At 44.5% G+C, this 18,502-nt stretch overlaps 2 protein-coding genes and 1 pseudogene across 2 annotated transcripts in view; 1 reads left to right on the forward strand and 2 right to left on the reverse strand.

The window, feature by feature from the left end:
* The window catches only part of LOC104938330 (cGMP-dependent protein kinase 1), a 19,269-nt gene extending 4,366 nt beyond the window's left edge, over positions 1–14,903 (reverse strand). The window contains exons 1-9 of the mRNA XM_027281904.1: positions 14,735–14,903; positions 13,989–14,221; positions 13,733–13,868; positions 13,574–13,640; positions 13,388–13,487; positions 12,484–12,597; positions 9,755–9,860; positions 9,603–9,666; positions 9,372–9,449 (exon numbers count right to left, since the gene is read on the reverse strand). Of these exons, the coding sequence (XP_027137705.1) occupies positions 9,372–9,449; positions 9,603–9,666; positions 9,755–9,860; positions 12,484–12,597; positions 13,388–13,487; positions 13,574–13,640; positions 13,733–13,868; positions 13,989–14,202 (879 nt within the window). The 5' untranslated portion in view covers positions 14,203–14,221; positions 14,735–14,903. The remainder of the gene's footprint in view (positions 1–9,371; positions 9,450–9,602; positions 9,667–9,754; positions 9,861–12,483; positions 12,598–13,387; positions 13,488–13,573; positions 13,641–13,732; positions 13,869–13,988; positions 14,222–14,734) is intronic.
* On the reverse strand, positions 4,287–8,244 carry LOC113746295 (cGMP-dependent protein kinase 1-like; annotated as a pseudogene).
* An 895-nt stretch (positions 14,904–15,798) lies between the features above and the next one.
* On the forward strand, positions 15,799–17,874 carry lage3 (L antigen family member 3). The gene is made up of 3 exons (XM_027281905.1): positions 15,799–15,931; positions 17,263–17,391; positions 17,483–17,874. Exons 1-3 carry the CDS (start codon positions 15,849–15,851, stop codon positions 17,595–17,597), a joined length of 327 nt encoding a protein of 108 aa, XP_027137706.1. The 5' UTR covers positions 15,799–15,848; the 3' UTR covers positions 17,598–17,874.
* Positions 17,875–18,502: the final 628 nt, after the last annotated feature.

An 18,502-nucleotide genomic window follows, 5' to 3' on the forward strand; every position in this document is an offset into this window, starting at 1 on the left:
TATGCTATGCCCCTGTAAACAACAAAGTGTACCCTGAAAGTAATCTCGTGTTTTATATATGCCACTGAAAACAAAGTTGTACTGAAAGTACCTCTGTTTAGTTATGTTCACTGTAAACGTACTAGTACTGTTTCTTAGCTGTAAAAACAAAGTGTACCTAAGACTCAGTTTTATATACTTCATGTACACGTGTACTGAAACTAGGTTATATGTATGCACTGTAAAAACCAAGTGCTACCTGAAGTACTCAGTGTTTTATATATGTATGCTACTGTTAAAAACAAAGTGTACCTGAAGTACTCAGTGTTTTATATATGTATGCACTGTAAAACAAAAGTTACTGAAGTACTCAGTTGTTTTATAGTACTGTAAAACAAGTGTACTGAAGTACTCAGGTTTTATATATGTCATGGACACGTTTAAAACCCAAGTTGTACCTGAAGTACTCAGTGTTTATAATGTTATGCACTGTTGTGTAAACACAAAGTGTACCTGAAGTTACTCAGTTTTTATATATGTATGCACTGTAAAACACAAGTGTACCTGAGTACTCGTGTTTTATATGCCTACTGTAAAACCAAAGTGTACCTGACGTACTCAGTGTTTTATGTACCTGTAAAAAAAAGTGTACCTGAATACTCAGGTGTTTTATGCATTGTAAAAAAACAACGAGTGCCTGAATGAGTACTCAGTGTTTTATATATGTATTGCACTGTAACAAAAAAAGTTGTACCTGAAGTACTCAGTGTTTATATACTGCACTGTAAAAAACAAGTGTACCTGAATTACCAGTGTTTTATGTACTGTAAAACAAAGTGCTACTGAAGTACTCAGTGTTTTATATATGCACTGTAAAAAAACAAAGTGTACCTGAAATACTCAGTGTTTTATATTTGCACTGTCAAAACAAAGTGTCCTGAAGTTACTCAGTGTTTTATATATGTACTGTAAAAACAAAGTGTACCTGAAGTACTCAGTGTTTTATATGTATGCATGTAACAAAAAAGGAGGCCTGAAGTACTCAGTGTTTTATATATGCACTGTAAAACAAAAAAAGTGTACCTGAAGTACTCAGTGTTTTATATTGTATGCACTGTAAAAACAAAGTGTACCTGAATACTCAGTGTTTTATATCGTATGCCACCTGTAAAACACAAAGTTGTACCTGAAGTACTCGTGTTTTATATATGTATGCACTGTTTAAAACCAAAGTGTACCTGAAGTACTCAGTGTTTTATATATGCACTGTAAAAAACAAAGTGTACCTGAATATCAGTGTTTATGTATGCACTGTAAAAACAAAGTGTACCTGAAGTACTCAGTGTTTTATCTAGTATGCACTGTAAAACAACAAGTGTACCTGAAGACTCAGTGTTTTCTATATGTATCACTGTAAAAAACAAAGTGTACCTGAAGTACTCAGTTTTATATGTATGCACCTGTAAAAAAAGAGTGCCTGAAGTACTCAGTTTTATCTATGTATGCACTGTAAAAAAACACAAAAACAAAGTGTACCTGAATATTCAGTGTTGCTGACTGTTTTAGACCAAATGATTAATTAATTAATTACTGTTCATATCAGTAGATTAATCAACGATCAGTCACATTACGTGTTTTTCTGTTTTTACTGAAATGTTCAACTTATTTACTAAATATTATGTTTGAATTAAAAACGTAATATGTTTAAAATATGAGTAAATTAATGATTAGATTGATGATGTCACTTACTTTTATTTATATATAATATATATAATATAATCTCTTTACTTTTTAAAAAAAAATGTTATTAACATGCTGGTCAGGTGACACCTTTTTCAAAAATAAGAGTGCAGAGTAACATCACTATCGTGAGTTGTTCATTTATTTCGAAAAAAAAACAAACAAACATTAAAATAGATTAATAAAGTCAAATTAAACAAGGTGCAGTTGTATCTGTAATATATTGTTACTGTTATTGTATTTACAAAAACTTAAATGTATGGGTCAGAAAAACTCTGAAGGTTGAAAGAAGAACAGACAACGACGACACCGAGCCCAGTTTTTAACTTCATTTATTCATCACATCAAACAATTAAAAGATTTAGATTTGCAGCCATGAGACACCACGAACACACTGATGACAATATGTTAATAAAAATAAATAACAATAAAACACACTGATGACAATGAGCAGCATATATCAAAGACAGAAATCACATACATGATGAAACAGGTCGTGAGCAGCTTTAAGAACATTTAAATTTTAAAAATGTCTCACTGTCCCTTTAAGAAAGATTTAAGGTTCACCTGTAGCTAGCTAATGAAGCTGACCTTAGTGGCTGTGTTGTTGAACCAATGTGGAAAAATGTGTGTGTGTCTTTCTGTGCGTCAATTATTTAAGCAAATTGTGAGAGAACTCGTTAATGGAGGTGGCTGTTTCCATCACGGCCCAGTTCACCACAGGAGCGTGAACCTCACAGCCTGGAGGTCAGCAGGCTGATAAACATCTACGCCTGAGCTTTCATCAGCTGCCTCACCTCCTCATCCGACTGTTTGTTTCCACTCACAGTCTGATTTAACCCGAGTCCTCTAAACGCACCACGACCAAGGCATGTTGTTGTTTTGAGCCAACACCCCATGAAGTCTAAAAAGACAAAGAGTGCAACACCAACAGACACACTAAAGGAGGTCACAGTGGCTGTCAGGAAATAGACCACACAACCAAATATAGCCTCGAGCTTTGGAAAAAAACAAAACAACACTTGTGGTTTCATGGAAAAAAATAGCACAATTAAAACTGTCAACAACACTCTGAATTCATACACTGACTACAGTCACACAAACTTAGATTTTAAACGTTATGACATGAAATACAATCGAACCCCATAAATCTGAGTTAGATCCACTATCTGGGGAAAAAGTCTGAGATTCTGAAATAAAGTCAAAATTTTTGGAAAATAAAAAGAATGTGAAATATTAACAACCATATTACTTTTGGTATATATGACTTTATCATTTTACACAACCGGTCTGCCCATGAGCACAATCACTTTATATTAATTAAAAAATCACCAACCACCTGCGTTCAAAACTTATTTAGGTTAAAGTAGTAAAGTTTTATCTTGAAGTGTACATGTTTATTCTTCTCTCTGATGTTTTTTTATATATTATTTATTCTCAACTATTCATGTTTGTTTTTACAAACTTCTTCTGGAGACTTGACTTTTTTGATTATTACAGTTTATTCCGTTTGTTCTTGCACAGGCACACTGCACTTTATATTGCTAATTAATGATAATCATTCAAGTAATTTTTTAAAAGTACCCGCGTATCTAAACAGAAGTTCTATCATAGTAAACATTCTTCTTCTCGACACATTATATGTTTTTAGGATTTTACTTGAAATGATTCGACTTATCCTCAACATGTTTATTTATGACTTTAATCTGGAGATGTGACCTTTTTTGATTTTTACAGTTTATTACTGTAAAAAATGATGAGGAAAACAAAGGTTCATTTTGATCGTTAAACCGTGACAACGATAAACTCACGCCATAACTCAGACTGGTTCAAGTAGAGAAGTAAAAAGGTGTCGTGGCTGAAAATATAATTCAAAAATATGGAACATTTTCATTCTCTCTGCTATAAATGCCACATCAGAGGAGCCCAGCTGCCCCCGTCATGTTTACCCCTGTGGTTCTGCTGCATACTCCATTACCTCTGACACTCTTATATCCCAGCAGGCCTGGAGGTACCCTGAGGCAGCACTGTGCTCTTTTGTTCAGTCAGTACGAATCCACGCTGGATCTCTATCCTGCATATTTAATGTATGATGGATTAGATTAGAAATATTAACACAATGACTTAAAAATGACAAATGATATTCTGCTGACTATGAAGAAAAAACATCTGAGATCAAATAATAAATTTTGAAAAAAAAAAAAGATCAAACTTGCAGTTACCACTTGTACCTTATAAAACTTCACTTTTTCTCAAAATAGTGGACTTATTCTCTAAATTTTTGATTATTCATAAAACTCATAAATATTAGAAATTATTTTTTTAAACTCTATTTTGACAGGACAGCTGAAGAGTGACAGGATGTGATGGAGAATGCAGCAAAGGGCGGTGGTCGTGCTGAGCCTTCGTACACGGGTTAGTCTTTAAATGAACTTTATTCTCCACCACATTACGATTTATCTCGTAAATATCTTTGGATATTTTGATTTCTTCTCAAATCTCAGATGTTTATCTCTTAACACTCTGTCGTTGTGGTTCAAAAAATCATAATACTCTAATCTATGGCTTCAGGTCCCGTTCCCTCCGTCAGCTTCTAAAATCGAGGTCCCAGCCGGACTCTTCATCAGGAGGGGGGTCTTCTTGTCCTCTGGGAAATAGTCAAAGTTGCTGTTGTCTAGCGGCCCGTTCACCTGACGGAAGAAAGCTCAGCCGTTAGCGCTCTCTGTCCGTGTGCCGCTACCTCGAGGGAGACTCTGAAGGATTACCCACCGTGGGCTGAACGGAGAGCCGACGGTTCCCGGCGGAGGCCGTCCCAGGGAATCCCTCGAACCACCTGAAGGACAAAGACACGTTTCCATGACGACCGTCTTGCTTTACTCCGCAGAACCGCGGTCGACAGTGACTCACTTGTGTTTCTGGATGTCCTTCACCCCGTTCTTCTGGTTCCAGCCTCTCTGAAGGGTTGTCCCCTGAGAAACAAACACACACACGTTGTTGACCGTGAAGAAAAATTAACTTAACTTCAGTTAAGGTGGTTAACAACCTGCAGAGTCTTTTGATGAGGTTGGCGGCCTCTTGGTGATCTTCTTGGGAAACTCGATCATGTCGTGCCTCTCAGGATTGATGTTGTAGGTCTTCATGGGATCAGAGCCTGAAAATGAGGACTGGAGACGGAGAGCAGAGGTTTGAAAAGATTAGACGCCAGGAGCGAACCCCCCAACAAAGGATCTGAATACTTCCCGTGTTGTATAAGTGTATGAACATCTACTGGTGTACCTGCCACTGAGCAGCTCAAAGACCAGTATTCCCAGAGACCAGCAGTCAGCTGAGCTGTCTGGCCTTTGTTCAGGATGATCTCAGGAGCGACGTACTCCGGAGTCCCAAAATGTCCACGTCTTCTACCCAGACCGACCTTCTTAGCAAAGCCAAAGTCCACCTGTACCAAACAGACCGTGATGAACATGAATTCTTCGTCAAACCCACATTGTTGCGTTCTATCTGGAAAACGTGTGTCCACACCAGCTTGGCGTATCCTCGGTGGTCCAGTATGATGTTCTCAGGTTTGAGGTCTCTGTAGATGTTCCTCTGGAGTGCAGGAAAGCCAGAGCCTCGATGACGCAGCCGGTGTAGAACCGAGTGATGCCGTCATCAAATGATCCCCTGAAAGGTCGAAGAGCCGAAGCTGAGGATTTCATCGTCTTCAAAGTAAAAAAAACAACAACACAATCACACACCTGTCTCGCAGTACCGTCCACAGTTCTCCTCCGAGCAGCCTCCAGCAGATGTAGAGATATTTGGAGTCTCTGAAGGTCCGATACAACCTGCAGGAGACGAAGTGACAACGACCAAGACAAATGAAGATATTTAAAGCAACACAATTTACGTACGCTTACGCTACGTCACACAGCAGCAACTATTTCACTGATTCTGTGAAAATGGATCATATTTTATGAGGAGGAAATGTTTTCTGGTTTCCCTCTGATGTCCTCCGGCTGCTCCGCCTCAACTCTCTGTGATTTACAGGTTATGATGGACAGTGAAGTAATGCTGACAGCTGTAGCTGCTGTTATCAGTAGCCTGTTAGCGTTAGTCTGTTAGCTCATGTTAGTCAGTAGCTAGCTGTTAGTTTTCGCTCATGTTAGCTCATGTTAGCTGTGTAGTAGCTGTTAGCTTTGTAGCGCTGTTAGCTCGTGTTATGCTGTTTAGCTCTGTAGTCTGTTAGCTCTGTTAGCTCAGTTTGTTAGCTGTGGTAGCTCTGTTAGCTCAGTTGTCTGTTAGCTGTGTTAGCTCAGTCTGTTAGCTCAGTTAGCTCAGTTGTTAGCTGCTGTTAGCTCTGTTAGCTCAGTTTGTTAGCTGCTGTTAGCTCATGTTAGCTCAGTTGTAGCTGTTGTAGCTCAGTTGTTAGCTGCTTTAGTGCGTTAGCTCAGTTTTGTTAGCGCTGTTAGCTGATGTGCTCAGTTTGTTAGCTCTGTTTAGCTCAGTCTGTTAGATGCTGTTAGCTCATTTGTTGCTCTGTTTTTAGCTCAGTTGTAGCTGCGTTAGCTCCGTCTGTTTAGCTGCTGTTAGCTGCTGTTAGCTCTAGTCTGTTAGCTCATGTTAGCCAGTTTGTTAGCTGCTGTTAGCTCAGCTGTTAGCTGCTGTTAGCTGGTGTTAGCTCAGTTAGTGTAGCTGCTGTTAGCTCAGTCTGTTAGCTGCTGTTAGCTGCGTTGGAATGTTAGCTCAGTTTGTTGCTGCTGTTCGCTTCTGTTAGCTCAGTTTGTTAGCTGCTGTTGTCATTGTAGCTGCTGTTTAGCTCATGTTAGCTCATTTTGTTAGCTCATGTTAGCTCAGTCTGTTGTTAGCTGCTGTTCAGCTGCTGTTAGCTCCGTTTTTAGCTGCTGTTAGCTCATGTTAGCTCAGTTGTTAGCTGCTGTAGCCAGTCTGTTGCTGCCCTGTTAGCTCATGTTAGCTCAGTTTGTTAGCTCCAGCGTTAGCTCAGTCTGTTAGCTGCTGTTCGCTGCTGTTAGCCTCAGTTTGTTAGCACATTAAGTTGCTGCTGTTAGCCAGTCTGTTAGCTGCTGTTAGCTCATGTTAGCTCAGTTTGTGCTCATTTAGCTCAGCTGTTACTGCTGAGCTTGTTGTTAGCAATTTAAGTTGCTGCTGTTAGCTCAGTCTGTAGCTGCGTTAGCTGCGTTAGTCGATGTGTAGGCTTGTAGCTGTGTTAGCTTGCTGTTAGCTCCAGTCTGTTAGCCGCTGTAAGCTGCTGTTAGCTGATGTTAGCTGCCGTCTGTTAGCCGCTGGTAGTGCTGTGTTCGCGTGCGTTAGCTCATGTTAGCTCAGTCTGTTAGCCGCTGTTAGCTGTCCGTTAGCTCAGTCTGTTAGCACATTAAGTTGCTGCTGTAATTGATCCTCACTCAGATGAAATAACGATTTGTCTCCATGGTTACAAGTTCTGAGTATGTATTAACATCAGTAACTATGATTTGTGTTCGATGTGGTTTTATCACCGCGGTTTTGTTCAGAATCAGTCTGAAGGTGGGGGCTCAGGTGTGTTTGACTGATTGATGAACGGGACTGTGGCCTCCCTCATATGCCCGCTCGCAGGAGTGTGGCCCACTGGGCTGGTGTCCAGGATGTGACGTTTCTCTTAACACTTTGAGGCAAACGAGCCGGATGTGTCATTCTTCAGCTGCACTGAAACACCTCACATCCGTTCATTACAGCGCGACAAGAGCAGCGTGTATTGTTTACTCCAGTAACACCCCAACACTCACCAGCTCCATCGACTGAAGCCTCCCATCCCTCAGATCAGAGATATTGAAATTCACTGAGGGACCGCTGTGAAAGAAAAATTGCCTCGCCTGCAGCCTGAGGGAGAAGTGGCAATATACAAAACCAGAAGCTGATGAAACATCACCGCACCGGCCTGTGTGCAGCTGTCAGATTTCAAAAGCCTTTAGGAACTTTCACAAAGGTGCTTAAAATCAGGACTTCATGTCCAGAAGAGACAGGGTGACCCCACACTCCTGTACACACGAGAAACATGCAGACAAAACAACCAAAAATATCGCCCCAGATTCACACTGGGTCACACCGGAGACTGACTCACTTCTGGAGCCAGCCTCTAGTGGCTTGAACTTTCATACATAGATGATTCAAAATGAATGAACTCACTTCGCCTGAGCTCATCGCTGTGTTACTGCTTGTTGTTGACATCGTCCAGTCCTCCAATCAGCTGTTTGAAAGACCTGCGACATGCATACTAAGAGTTAACGGACACAAAGCACAAAAACTGATATCACGGTAAACAAAGATCCTCACTGACTCTCTTCAATGACCAGACATGTGACGTCTCCCACAGCTGTGACGCTGGCTGTACGGACGTCCTCTCTGCAAAGGGACAAGGAATCAAGGAAGGAGACGAGGTTGGACACACTGAAGCTTTGAAATCAATCTAACGTTTGTTCATGAGTTCATGAGTTCATGTGTGTTTCACCCTTTCAGAGCCTGCTCTCCAAACCCGTCTCCTTTAGACAGAGTCTTCATGGTCACCTGCTCGTCACTGGCTGAGTTTGCTGTGAGAGACCTTCACCTGTGGACACCACGGATCACTTTCAGTTTTAAGGTTGTCACATTTTGTCATCTCGCGTCACGGAGACTAGGTCCAGATTCAGACTGTCGATCGCTGCATCTTCCTCTGTCTGCAGCGGACGCTTTCCTTTCTGTAATCTGTCTGTTGATGTGACGGAACGTTTGCAGCAGCCCTTAGAGAGTAAAGACTCTTTGCTGTCAGCGAAGACTAAAAATGATTCTGAAACTATGCTGTCATATTGTTCAGCTGAACAAAAAAACATCTGGTGGTGTCAAGATTTTATTTATTATGTTGGCAGGACTTTAAAAGGACGCTCGTCGATGAGTGTCCTCTGATGAAGACTTGGAATGTTACTTAAATAATGCTCATCTTTGCCTCACTGGTCTAAAAACTGGACGTAGTCTCTGTGACGTCCCCGCAGCTGTCTAAACCTGACGTAGTCTCGTGACGTCCCCACAGACTGTCTAAAAACCTGGACGTAGTCTCGTGCGTCCCGCAGACTGTCTAAAACCTGGACGTTAGTCTCCGTGACGTCCCCAGACTGTCTAAAAACCTGGACGTAGTCTCCGTGACGTCCCCGCAGACTGTCTAAAACCTGGGACGTCGGTCTCCGTGACGTCCCGCAGACTGTCTAAAACCTGGACGTAGTCTCCGTGACGTCCCCGCAGACTGTCTAAAACCTGGACGTAGGCTCTGTGACGTCCCCGCAGACTGCCTAAAACCTGGACGTAGTCTCTGTCTCAGGTTAATTTACATATCAGCAAACAGGTGGGCTGAATGACGCCTGGTTGCTGAAACAAGCCACCTGTGAGGACACCCACCTGTCAGTCAGTTGGACATTTGGACATGGGGACTTATGGAGACTGACTCACTTCTGGAGCCAGCCTCAGGTGGACGTTAGAGGAACTGATGTGCCACAAACGTCACAGCCGTAGAAGTTTGTGTCACATCAGTTTAATCAATCTTGGTGACGTCGCACCTTGACAACAGGCCATGTGGTCGAGACTCAAACCCAGAAATCAGCTGACTCCTTGGCTCTGTTAATCTCTCTCTCTTCACCTCCTTCATCGCTCCTCCTCACCTGTCCTTCACTGATGATGAAGAATGTGTCTCCGGTGGCTCCCTGACGAATAATGTAATCACAGTCGCTGTAATGAGTCTGAGAGGCAGAGAGAGAGATGTGAATCATGTGTACTCAGGTTACTGAACACAATGTTTCAAACCATTCGTCAAGGTGGAGGAACAGATCCTGTCACGTGTGCGAGCGAGCGCTCAGAACAGATTTTAGAGAACTGTTTGGAAAGACCGTCACCTCCTCCAAAACGTCGGCCAGTTTGCTGAGAATGTCCTCGGGCAGCGACTGAAACGAGGGAACGCTGCGAGGAGAGTTTAGAGAGAGAGGCGTGAGTCACTGTCATGGGATGAGAGCTGAAAACAGTGAAGAGCGTTATGTATGAGCTGTACCTGCGGAGGAAGTCAGTGTACTGGGAGTGTTTGATGAGGCCCGTCCTCATCATGATGGTCTGAAAACCCTGACGGTCAATCGCCCAGAGCTTGATGTCAGTCAGAGCTGCAGACACACAGACAAACACTTCATGATGTACGAGCACGACAGCAGACACATGAAGAGATAAGATAGATACATCAACTAACTATGAACTGTGATGGAGATATGGCAGCAACAATGACAGTAGTAATATGTGTAGTGGACGTCATCAGGACCACGATCCACGAGAACCTGCTGGACCAGAGACAGAAACTCCAGGGAAGGAGTTTAGTTAGTGACATGAGTTCCTGCAAACCTCGAGTCCAGCTCGATGATTTGACGCTCAGCCCCAGCAGCAGTCAGCCCAGAACCAGAACCAGAACCTGCAGCAGCAGCTGATATCACTGCCTAGTCCAGCAGCAGTCAGCCCAGAACCAGAACCAGAACCAGCAGCAGCTGATCTCACTGCCTAGTCCAGCAGCAGTCAGCCCAGCTCGGCGTCTGTCTTTCAGCCTTTTATTTCACCAAGCTCTCACCAACCACTAAAAGTCAGTCCCACATTTACTCTTGTCCGGCGGCTTCTTGCTCGCTCACTCTCTCCTTTTCTCTTCTTAGCTTCCTCCGTCAGCGTCCTCTTCACTCTCTTCTCCTCTGCCATTGTGTCCATAGAAGCTGCTGAGCCCGGTTACCTCCTCTTCTTCTTCCTGGTAGTCCATAACGCCTGTTGGTACAAACACTCAGTTCGTCAGCTCACCGCCAAGCTGACGGACTGAGCTAACAGCAGCTACAGCTGTCAGCAGTTTACTTCACTGTCCATCATAAACTCTGTAAATCACAGAGAGTTGAGGCGGAGCAGCCGGAGGACATCAGAGGGAAAACCAGAAAACATTTCCTCCATAAAATATGATCCAGTTTCACCAGAATCAGTGAAATAGTTGCTGCTGTGTGACTTAGTGCCGTAAAGCGTTACGTACTTCTCCCGACCCGGAGCCCAAAGTTACATAGAGTGAGAACAGACGTACGAATGACAGAGACACCGTTCAGCTGATCACAGGTCAGTTTTTCTAGTTTTTAACGTGTCAACCTCCGCGTTGCCATGGGAACCTCAGGCATCATGTTTTGTATCTGTGCAGCCATCATCTTTATTTACATGTAAACTCATTACTCCTCCTCCTCCTCCTCCTCCCCCCACGCTCGGCCTCATCCTCCGCTGTTTTGTCGATCATAATCTGCAGTACGGAGCTCTTCATCCGCGGCGAGTGTGAAGTGCTTTCCATGTCGCTCTCGTTCTGCAGCCACGGCTTCGTTTCACAGTTTAAGTGAGCTCTCCGTCAGTTTGTCGTCAGGGGTTCAGTAGAGAGAGCTGTCTTCAGAATAACCCTCAGTGATGCCTTCATGTCATCTCAGCTCAGACTCAAACTACCGGTCCGAGGGGAGACTCAGTCTGCGAGACGATTACACGTGTTAACGATTTAATGTTTAGTTTGAGTTTTTTTCCATCATCATCATCTTCACATGGAGCGTTAGAAAAACATCCTACAAACCTAAATGCATCAGTAAAAGCCACTTCTAAAGGCTCTTTACACTTCCTTAGTTTAGATCACCATAGATAGACAGAGGAGGCCGACTAAAACCTGGACGTGAACCTGCACAGACTGTTTAGAGTGGACAGTTCACTGAACGGTCGACGGGTCAAATTTGGTGTGAAAAGCTACAAATGTCACGTTTAGTGTCAAATTAAAGAAGTTTAAGATGAAACCAACTTGTGATTGTCTTTCTTTCTGTTTCTGAGATACAGCTCTCTGTCGATCGAGTGCAGTAAACACTCGAGAAGTCTCCCGGGGTTCAGAGGGTTAATAGAAAAATATGAAATATTAAACAGAAACAGACGTGTGCGGGCTGATTTCTTTAGTGCTAATAAAAGTGCTCTCTCTCTCTCTTTCACTCACGTTGAACAACACAAGGACACTGATTGAAAGAGAAGAGAAAAGGTGAACTCAGAATCTCGTTTAAAGATAAATGTGGTAGCTCACACAGCCAAGAATCAAAGTGCAGTGTACAAACTCTCGGCAGAAGCACGACGTTTTCTCCGTCAGGGTCTCGGCATTCCACCAGCACATTGAAGTGATACACGCACAAACTGACAGTACATTTAAAGCCGATCTATCATGGTAAGACTGTCGGTCGGGAATCGCAGAGACAGAGAGGAAAAAGAAACAGTGTGAAGTGACATAAGTGAAAGTCTGAGGCATCCTCAGAAAGAAGTCCCTCGCTTCTCGGTTTCGCCAACTTGGACGAGCCAGACAAAAATATCCGGCCAAGACTTTCTCTGCAGTCTCAACAGCAGAAACCAGAGTTTGCATGTGTGTGCAGATCATCTGTTCATACAGATCAGAGAAACAGCAACATGTCGTCTTAAAATGTGAAGTAACAGAAATCTGTTTCTTTCTGTGTTTGGATGAACCACCACAGGTGCAGCAGCGAGGACGACTTTCCGACTACTGTGAGTTTATTGATTAGACAAGGAAGATGTTCGTGTTTGACCTTCGTCACAGTTTCAGTTTGTCGCTGGTTGAATGAATGTTGGTGAAACATCCTTCAGCAGAGATGCTGAGGTCACGATGATGAGTGAAATTGTAAGCTCGGTACAAAAATAATGTTCTTCCTTGGCAGGAGCAGCTGTGTTATTCATAGTTTGTGTGTTTACCTGTTACGGTTGCCGTGCGAGTGCAGTTGTACAGGATCGCCAGCTCTCCAAAGACTTTTCCCTGACCGATGGTGCATAGTTTCTTCCCTTGTTTAGTCACCTCGACCATTCCCTCTGTAAGCAAACAGTAAAAGAAGTGAGTAGGGTTCATCTTCCAGGGAACATGAACATCATTTCACTGGTTTAGACACCAAGATGTACAGACGGACTCAGAGTTCAGGGATCACAATGAAAAGAAACACCCGCTCTTACGTGGACAGCTGTCGAGGCGTGTGAACGATTGGCCGTCCTCGTCCTTGAACAATAATTAAGACTTTGACGTGAGAGCACTGAAGTGTCAGGAACATGTGACTGAACCTCGACCACTTCTTCACGTCTTTACTCTGAGTTCACTCTGGCTCGTTCAGGATGTTTTGCAGTCTCGTGTTGCTCAGTCAAACGAGCTGTCTGTTCGTATCAGTCCAATTCAATGTTTCACGTCCACGCAGACTGTCTAAAACCTGGACGTAGTCTCTGTGACGTCCCCGCAGACTGTCTAAAACCTGGACGTAGTCTCCGTGACGTCCCCGCAGACTGTCTAAAACCTGGACGTAGTCTCCGTGACGTCCCCGCAGAGTGTCTAAAACCTGGACGTAGTCTCCGTGACGTCCCCGCAGACTGTCGTCCACTCAGACTGTCTAAAACCTGGACAAAGTCTCTGTGACGGTCTCCGTGATGTCCCCGCAGACTGTCTAAAACCTGGACGTAGTCTCTGTGACGTCCCCTCAGACTGTCTAAAACCTGGACGTAGTCTCCGTGACGGTCTCCGTGACATCCCCGCAGAATGTCTAAAACCTGGACATAGTCTCTGTGACGTCCCCTCAGACTGTCTAAAACCTGGACGTAGTCTCTGGTAATGTCTTACCCTCCAGTACGTAGACTGTGGAGCCGTCATCTCCCTCCTGGATGACACAGCAGCCTTTGGCCAGGCTGGTGGGATGCATGCAGTCCATGATGGTGAGGATCTGCACACACACAGAAGCCGACAAACAAAGAGGTTTTGAAGTCACACTACGAGACGGACGGCGGTCGCAGATGTTACCGTCTTTACCTGCCCGTGCTCCAGGTGTTTCATGAAGTCGTTGTCCATCAGAGCCCTCTGGATCAGCTCGCTCGACCTACAGATACACAAACCAGTCACAAAGACCCATCCACATGTGTGTGTGTGTGTGTGTGTGTGTGTGTGTGTGTGTGTGTGTGTTGTGCTCACTCTTTGGTCTTGCAGTAGCTGGTGAGTGTAACATCGGTGAGCTGGGACGGGTCCAGCGCTGTGGGCTCTGCAGAGATGGCCTGTCTCTTTGTGCGCTGCGGCTCGTCGGGCGCTGCCGGAGTCTGAACCGCTGCTCCTGATGGAGACAACCAAAGAGACAGGTCAGCAGACTGTCTAAAACCAGGAGGAGACACTCTCAGGTGACCCGTCTCACCTGTCCTCACAGTGACTCAGGTGTGTTAACAGCATTGCTCACCTGTGTTTGCCGTCTCTCCAGAGCTGACCGTGTGCTGTGAGGCGTTGCGGTGTCGGTCCAGTTCCACCTGCAGCTGATGGATCAGGTCATCTTTGGTGTCGAGCTCCAGCTCCAGCTCGTCGATCAGAGCGTCTCTCTGTCGCAGCTCCTCGATCTTCAGCTGCAGAGCGAGCTGGAGGTCCCTCAGAGTGCCGGAGCTCTTCAACACAGCCATGGACGAACTGTGCGAGGTCCTGCAGGACGAAGAGGACGAAGAGGACGAAGAGGACAAAGAGGAGGGTTAGTAACAAGTTAGAGCTGGAGAAGACAGTCCTGGACTACGTCCAGGTTTTAGACAGTCTGTGGAGACGTCACGGAGACTACGTCCAGGTTTTAGACAGTCTGTGGAGACGTCTCGGAGATTACGTCCAGGTTTTAGACAGTCTGCGGGGACGTCACGGAGACTACGTCCAGGTTTTAGACAGTCTGCAGGGACGTCACGGAGACTACGTCCAGGTTTTAGACAGTCTGTGTTGTAGTCTTGAAGACTTTTGTGTTGTTACCATTTAAATAAACTTCTTATCACAGAGTCTGTAAAGCAGCTTGAACACGTGAATACATCATATATACAGTACTGTGAGTACTTTTACTTTCAGTAAAATTACATGAACGAGTATTTCTACTCCCGCTGCTTCTTCTTCTCTCCTCACATCACTGACGCCTCGTTTCAATTCAATCATTACGTCATGAATTCATCACGGACTCACTTTTTCGGTGTGAAGTCGCTGAGTCGGTCCTCGGCGGATTTTCTGCTTCTTGATTATTAACAGTAATCACAGCATCATCATCATCATCATCATCATCATCATCATCATCATCATCATCGTCATCAGGAGCAGCGATGAAGCAGACTGACTCTGAGCGTCAGTTCAGAGGACGGAGAAGCACGCGCAGCTGAGTTTGACAGCAGTACTACAAAATAAAAGCCCATGTGGACGAAATCCTTTAATTCAGTAAAAGTACTCACACAACACGGTGGGAATACTCTGTTACAAGTAAAAGTACTGTTGTTTGTGAAAAAGGTAATATTTTTAAATTGTGGTATAAAAGCCTTGTCATGAATTATATGTCATGTTTAATACTTAAAGTGTGTCTGACTTCATCATATTTTATATCATGTCACATTTGTCACACATGTCATACCTCGGAGTGATCGACAACAGACTGGACTGCAAATCTAACACCTGTGTACAAGAAGAGGACGAGCAGACTCTTCTTCCTGAGGAAGCTGAGATCCTTCAACGTGTGCAGCAAGATGTTGGAGATCTTCTACCAGTCTGTTGTTGTCAGTGCCATCTTCTCTGCTGCTGTTTGTTGGGGCAGCAGCATCAGAGTCAGAGACACCAACAGACTGGAGAAGATCATGAAGAAGGCTGGCTCTGTTCTTGGACTGAGACTGGAGTCTCTGGAGACTGTGGTGGAGAGGAGGACGCTGAATAAACTGTTCTACATCATGGACAATGAGCAGCACCCTCTCCACCACACAGTGGACAGACAGCTCCGCTGTCCAAGGGACAGATTTCTTCCTTTGCACCAAATCAACACTGCCAAACTGCTGTATATACTTTTGTACAATATATTTTATTTACTTTTGCTATTTTGATATTTTATTATGTATAGTTTGTTCTTTATATTTTTATTCTTATGTTATCTATCTATCTATCTATCTATCTATCTATCTATCTATCTATCTATCCCCCCCTATCTAATCTATTCTATCTATCTATCTATCTATAGTACCGCAGTCCGCCGCTGGGCGGCAGCAGCGCGCCGCCTCTGCTCTGCTCATGAAGAAGAAGAAGAAGCTCCGCTGACCTCAGCATGATGGCGGCGGCGGACGGAGACAGTGTCGCGGACAAAGTGGACAAAGTGGACAAAGTGGACAAACTGGACAAACTGGAGTTGTATCCTTTAAAACCAGCTCCGTGTTTTTCTCTCTGAGGCGCGTCTGTCGGTTTTAAATTCCCGCCTTTACGTTGATTCATTAAAGAAACCGTCACGGTAACGGGTTACAGTTAGCAGGAGGCTAACGCACAGGTGTTACGGCTGAACGAGTGACCGTGCGAGCTGGTGACTGTTAGCGGAACTCGTGCGCGGTTGGACGAATCAGGGACGTTTATCTAAAAAGAATGAGGAAGAGGTCACCAGTTACCACGGCACGCATTCACGAACACTTGTTCAGTTCAGTAGTTGTTGGGGTTTAAAGTTGGAGTCTGACCCGGCGTTATTAAATGGACTGACCCGGGTTAAATGTGGGCTCTGACCCGCGGTGTCTCTGGTTAAATGTGAGCTCTACCCGGGTTAAATGTGAGCTCTGACCCGGGTTAAAATTGGGCTCTGACCCGGGTTAACTGGGACTGTTCTGACCGGGTTAAATGTGAGATCTGACCCGGGTTAAATGTGGCTCTGACCCGGGTTAAATGTGGGCTCTGACCCGGGTTAAATGTGGGTGCCGATAGTTCTGACCCGGGTTAATGTGGCGCTCTGACCGGGTTAAAATTTGAGTTCTGGACCCGGTTAAATGTGAGTTCTGGATGAGCTCTGACCCGGGTTAAATGTGAGGTCTGACCCGGGTTAAATGTGGACTCTGACCCGGGTTAAATGTGGGCTCTGACCCGGGTTAAATGTGGGCTCTGACATGGGTTAAATGTGGACTCTGACCCGGGTTAAATGTGAGCTCTGACCCGGGTTAAATGTGAGCTCTGACCCGGGTTAAATGTGGACTCAGTAACTGCAGAGTTACTGAAATTACCAAATATTAAAAAATAAAAGTGCAGTATTTCATTCAGACTCTTAAGACACAGAAAACAAAGTACAAGTACTTTAAAGTGTACTGAAGTACTTCAGTGTACTTTGTATGTGTGTGATGAAGTCCTGATCCGATACTGATTAGATTAAATATACTTTATTTATCCCACCACAGGGAAATGAGTATTGTGATGTAAAGTGACCATGACAATAACTGCAAAGGTATAAATGAAATAAAATGAACAGACTGCACCATGATCAGGTGGAGCAGGTGTTGTGTTGGATGAAGGACCTGCTCCTCCTTCTCACTCCGTGGGTGTAGCAGTCTGCTGCTGATGGAGCTGCTCAGGGACCCACAGTGTCATGTAGGGGGTGAGAGGTGTTGTCCATGGTGGATGTCAGCTATAACACAGGAGGATAAATCTAAATTCAAACCTGAAATGTTCGTCCGTCTCGTCCTGTCTCGTCTTCCTTGACCGTCCTGCAGCTCTCTGGACGTTCCCTTCCCGTCGTCCCGCGAGGCTGCCATCGCTCTGTGCTCTCTGTCTCCGGACCGAGAGCCGAGGAAAGGCGGCATCAGCAAACAGCTGACGTGTTCGGGCAGCACGCTGTCTGTGTGAGCGAACGTCGCCTCAAACCTCCTCAGCTGTCGCGTTACGAACGCCGCAGGTTTGATTCCTCCTCCCTCTCTTCTTTGTGTGTTTCAGGAGGTGGAGCGCGGACGAAGCTCGCATCCTCAGAGTGTCGGTGAACTCGTTCCTGGATCATCTGTCGCTCGTTCTGGAGACCATGGAGATGTTTGGTCCTCCTGTTCCACAGTGAAGCCCGGCAGACGTCTCGGGACCGATCCAATCCTCCTGTCCGGACTCGGGACTCGACTCGGAGTCGAGATCTGGTTTCACAGGCTGACCAGTCAGAGACAGTATCAGCTGGACTGGAGCTGAAACCGGTACTAGGGTCGGCAGTACTGGCTCCAGAAACGTGACGATAGTGTGTCACGAGTCATTTATCACATGTGGACTGCTCACAGCTGATGAACGTTAATATGAATATGATGTACAGAGTTTTTATTTTCATTAAAGTTTGAAGAGTAAATATGTTCAGACGTACTCGAGTATTTGTTCTGATAGCAAACACCAAATACATGTTGGCATTCCGGCGCCGTGCCACCGTCGACTGTGACGTACTCAACTAGCGGACTCCGATCCGCATGCGGACCCAAACGCAATGTCATCCGGACCGAGACAAAATCTCTCTCTAATAAATATTACTATTAAAATTATTGTTTTATTTTCATAGTGTTTCAAGCGAGATTTCATTGCCATGAGGTTTCTGGATGTATTTCCGCGTAGCAAATCGCGACAAAATCAAAAATCAAAAATATCAGGTTGTTTACCATCACTATGAACAACTCGGTGAAGCTGCGAACATGAGGCCAGCGTGCGGTACTGTTTTCTGTCTGTCGTCAGTGATAGAGTTATCAGTTAGTTTTTTCACAAACAAAAACAACTGGAAAAGAAACGGAAAGGTGGTTCAGAAAACCCAGAATTTAAGACAGAGTGGACAGACAAAATTAGCATTTGTACTGCCTGTGGGAGACACAAAACAGTTCCCACCAGGATTCGCCAGCCTTTTTGGAAATATGTTGCGGCCTAAAATGCCTGATGTTGCATGCGGTTTTCAAAAAAATGCGTGGTGTGAAAGTTTGCGTGTGCTTTTTACATTTT

This window comes from Larimichthys crocea, chromosome VIII (genome assembly GCF_000972845.2).
Source record: "Larimichthys crocea isolate SSNF chromosome VIII, L_crocea_2.0, whole genome shotgun sequence".
NCBI lineage: Eukaryota > Metazoa > Chordata > Actinopteri > Sciaenidae > Larimichthys > Larimichthys crocea.

Coding starts and splice junctions, on each gene's coding strand:
- lage3 (XM_027281905.1), top strand. CDS start 15,849: ATGATGGCGGCGGCGGACGGAGACAGTGTCGCGGACAAAGTGGACAAA. Junction 15,932..17,262: donor AAACTGGACAAACTGGAGTT/GTATCCTTTAAA, acceptor ACCGTCCTGCAG/CTCTCTGGACGTTCCCTTCC. Junction 17,392..17,482: donor TCGGGCAGCACGCTGTCTGT/GTGAGCGAACGT, acceptor TGTGTGTTTCAG/GAGGTGGAGCGCGGACGAAG.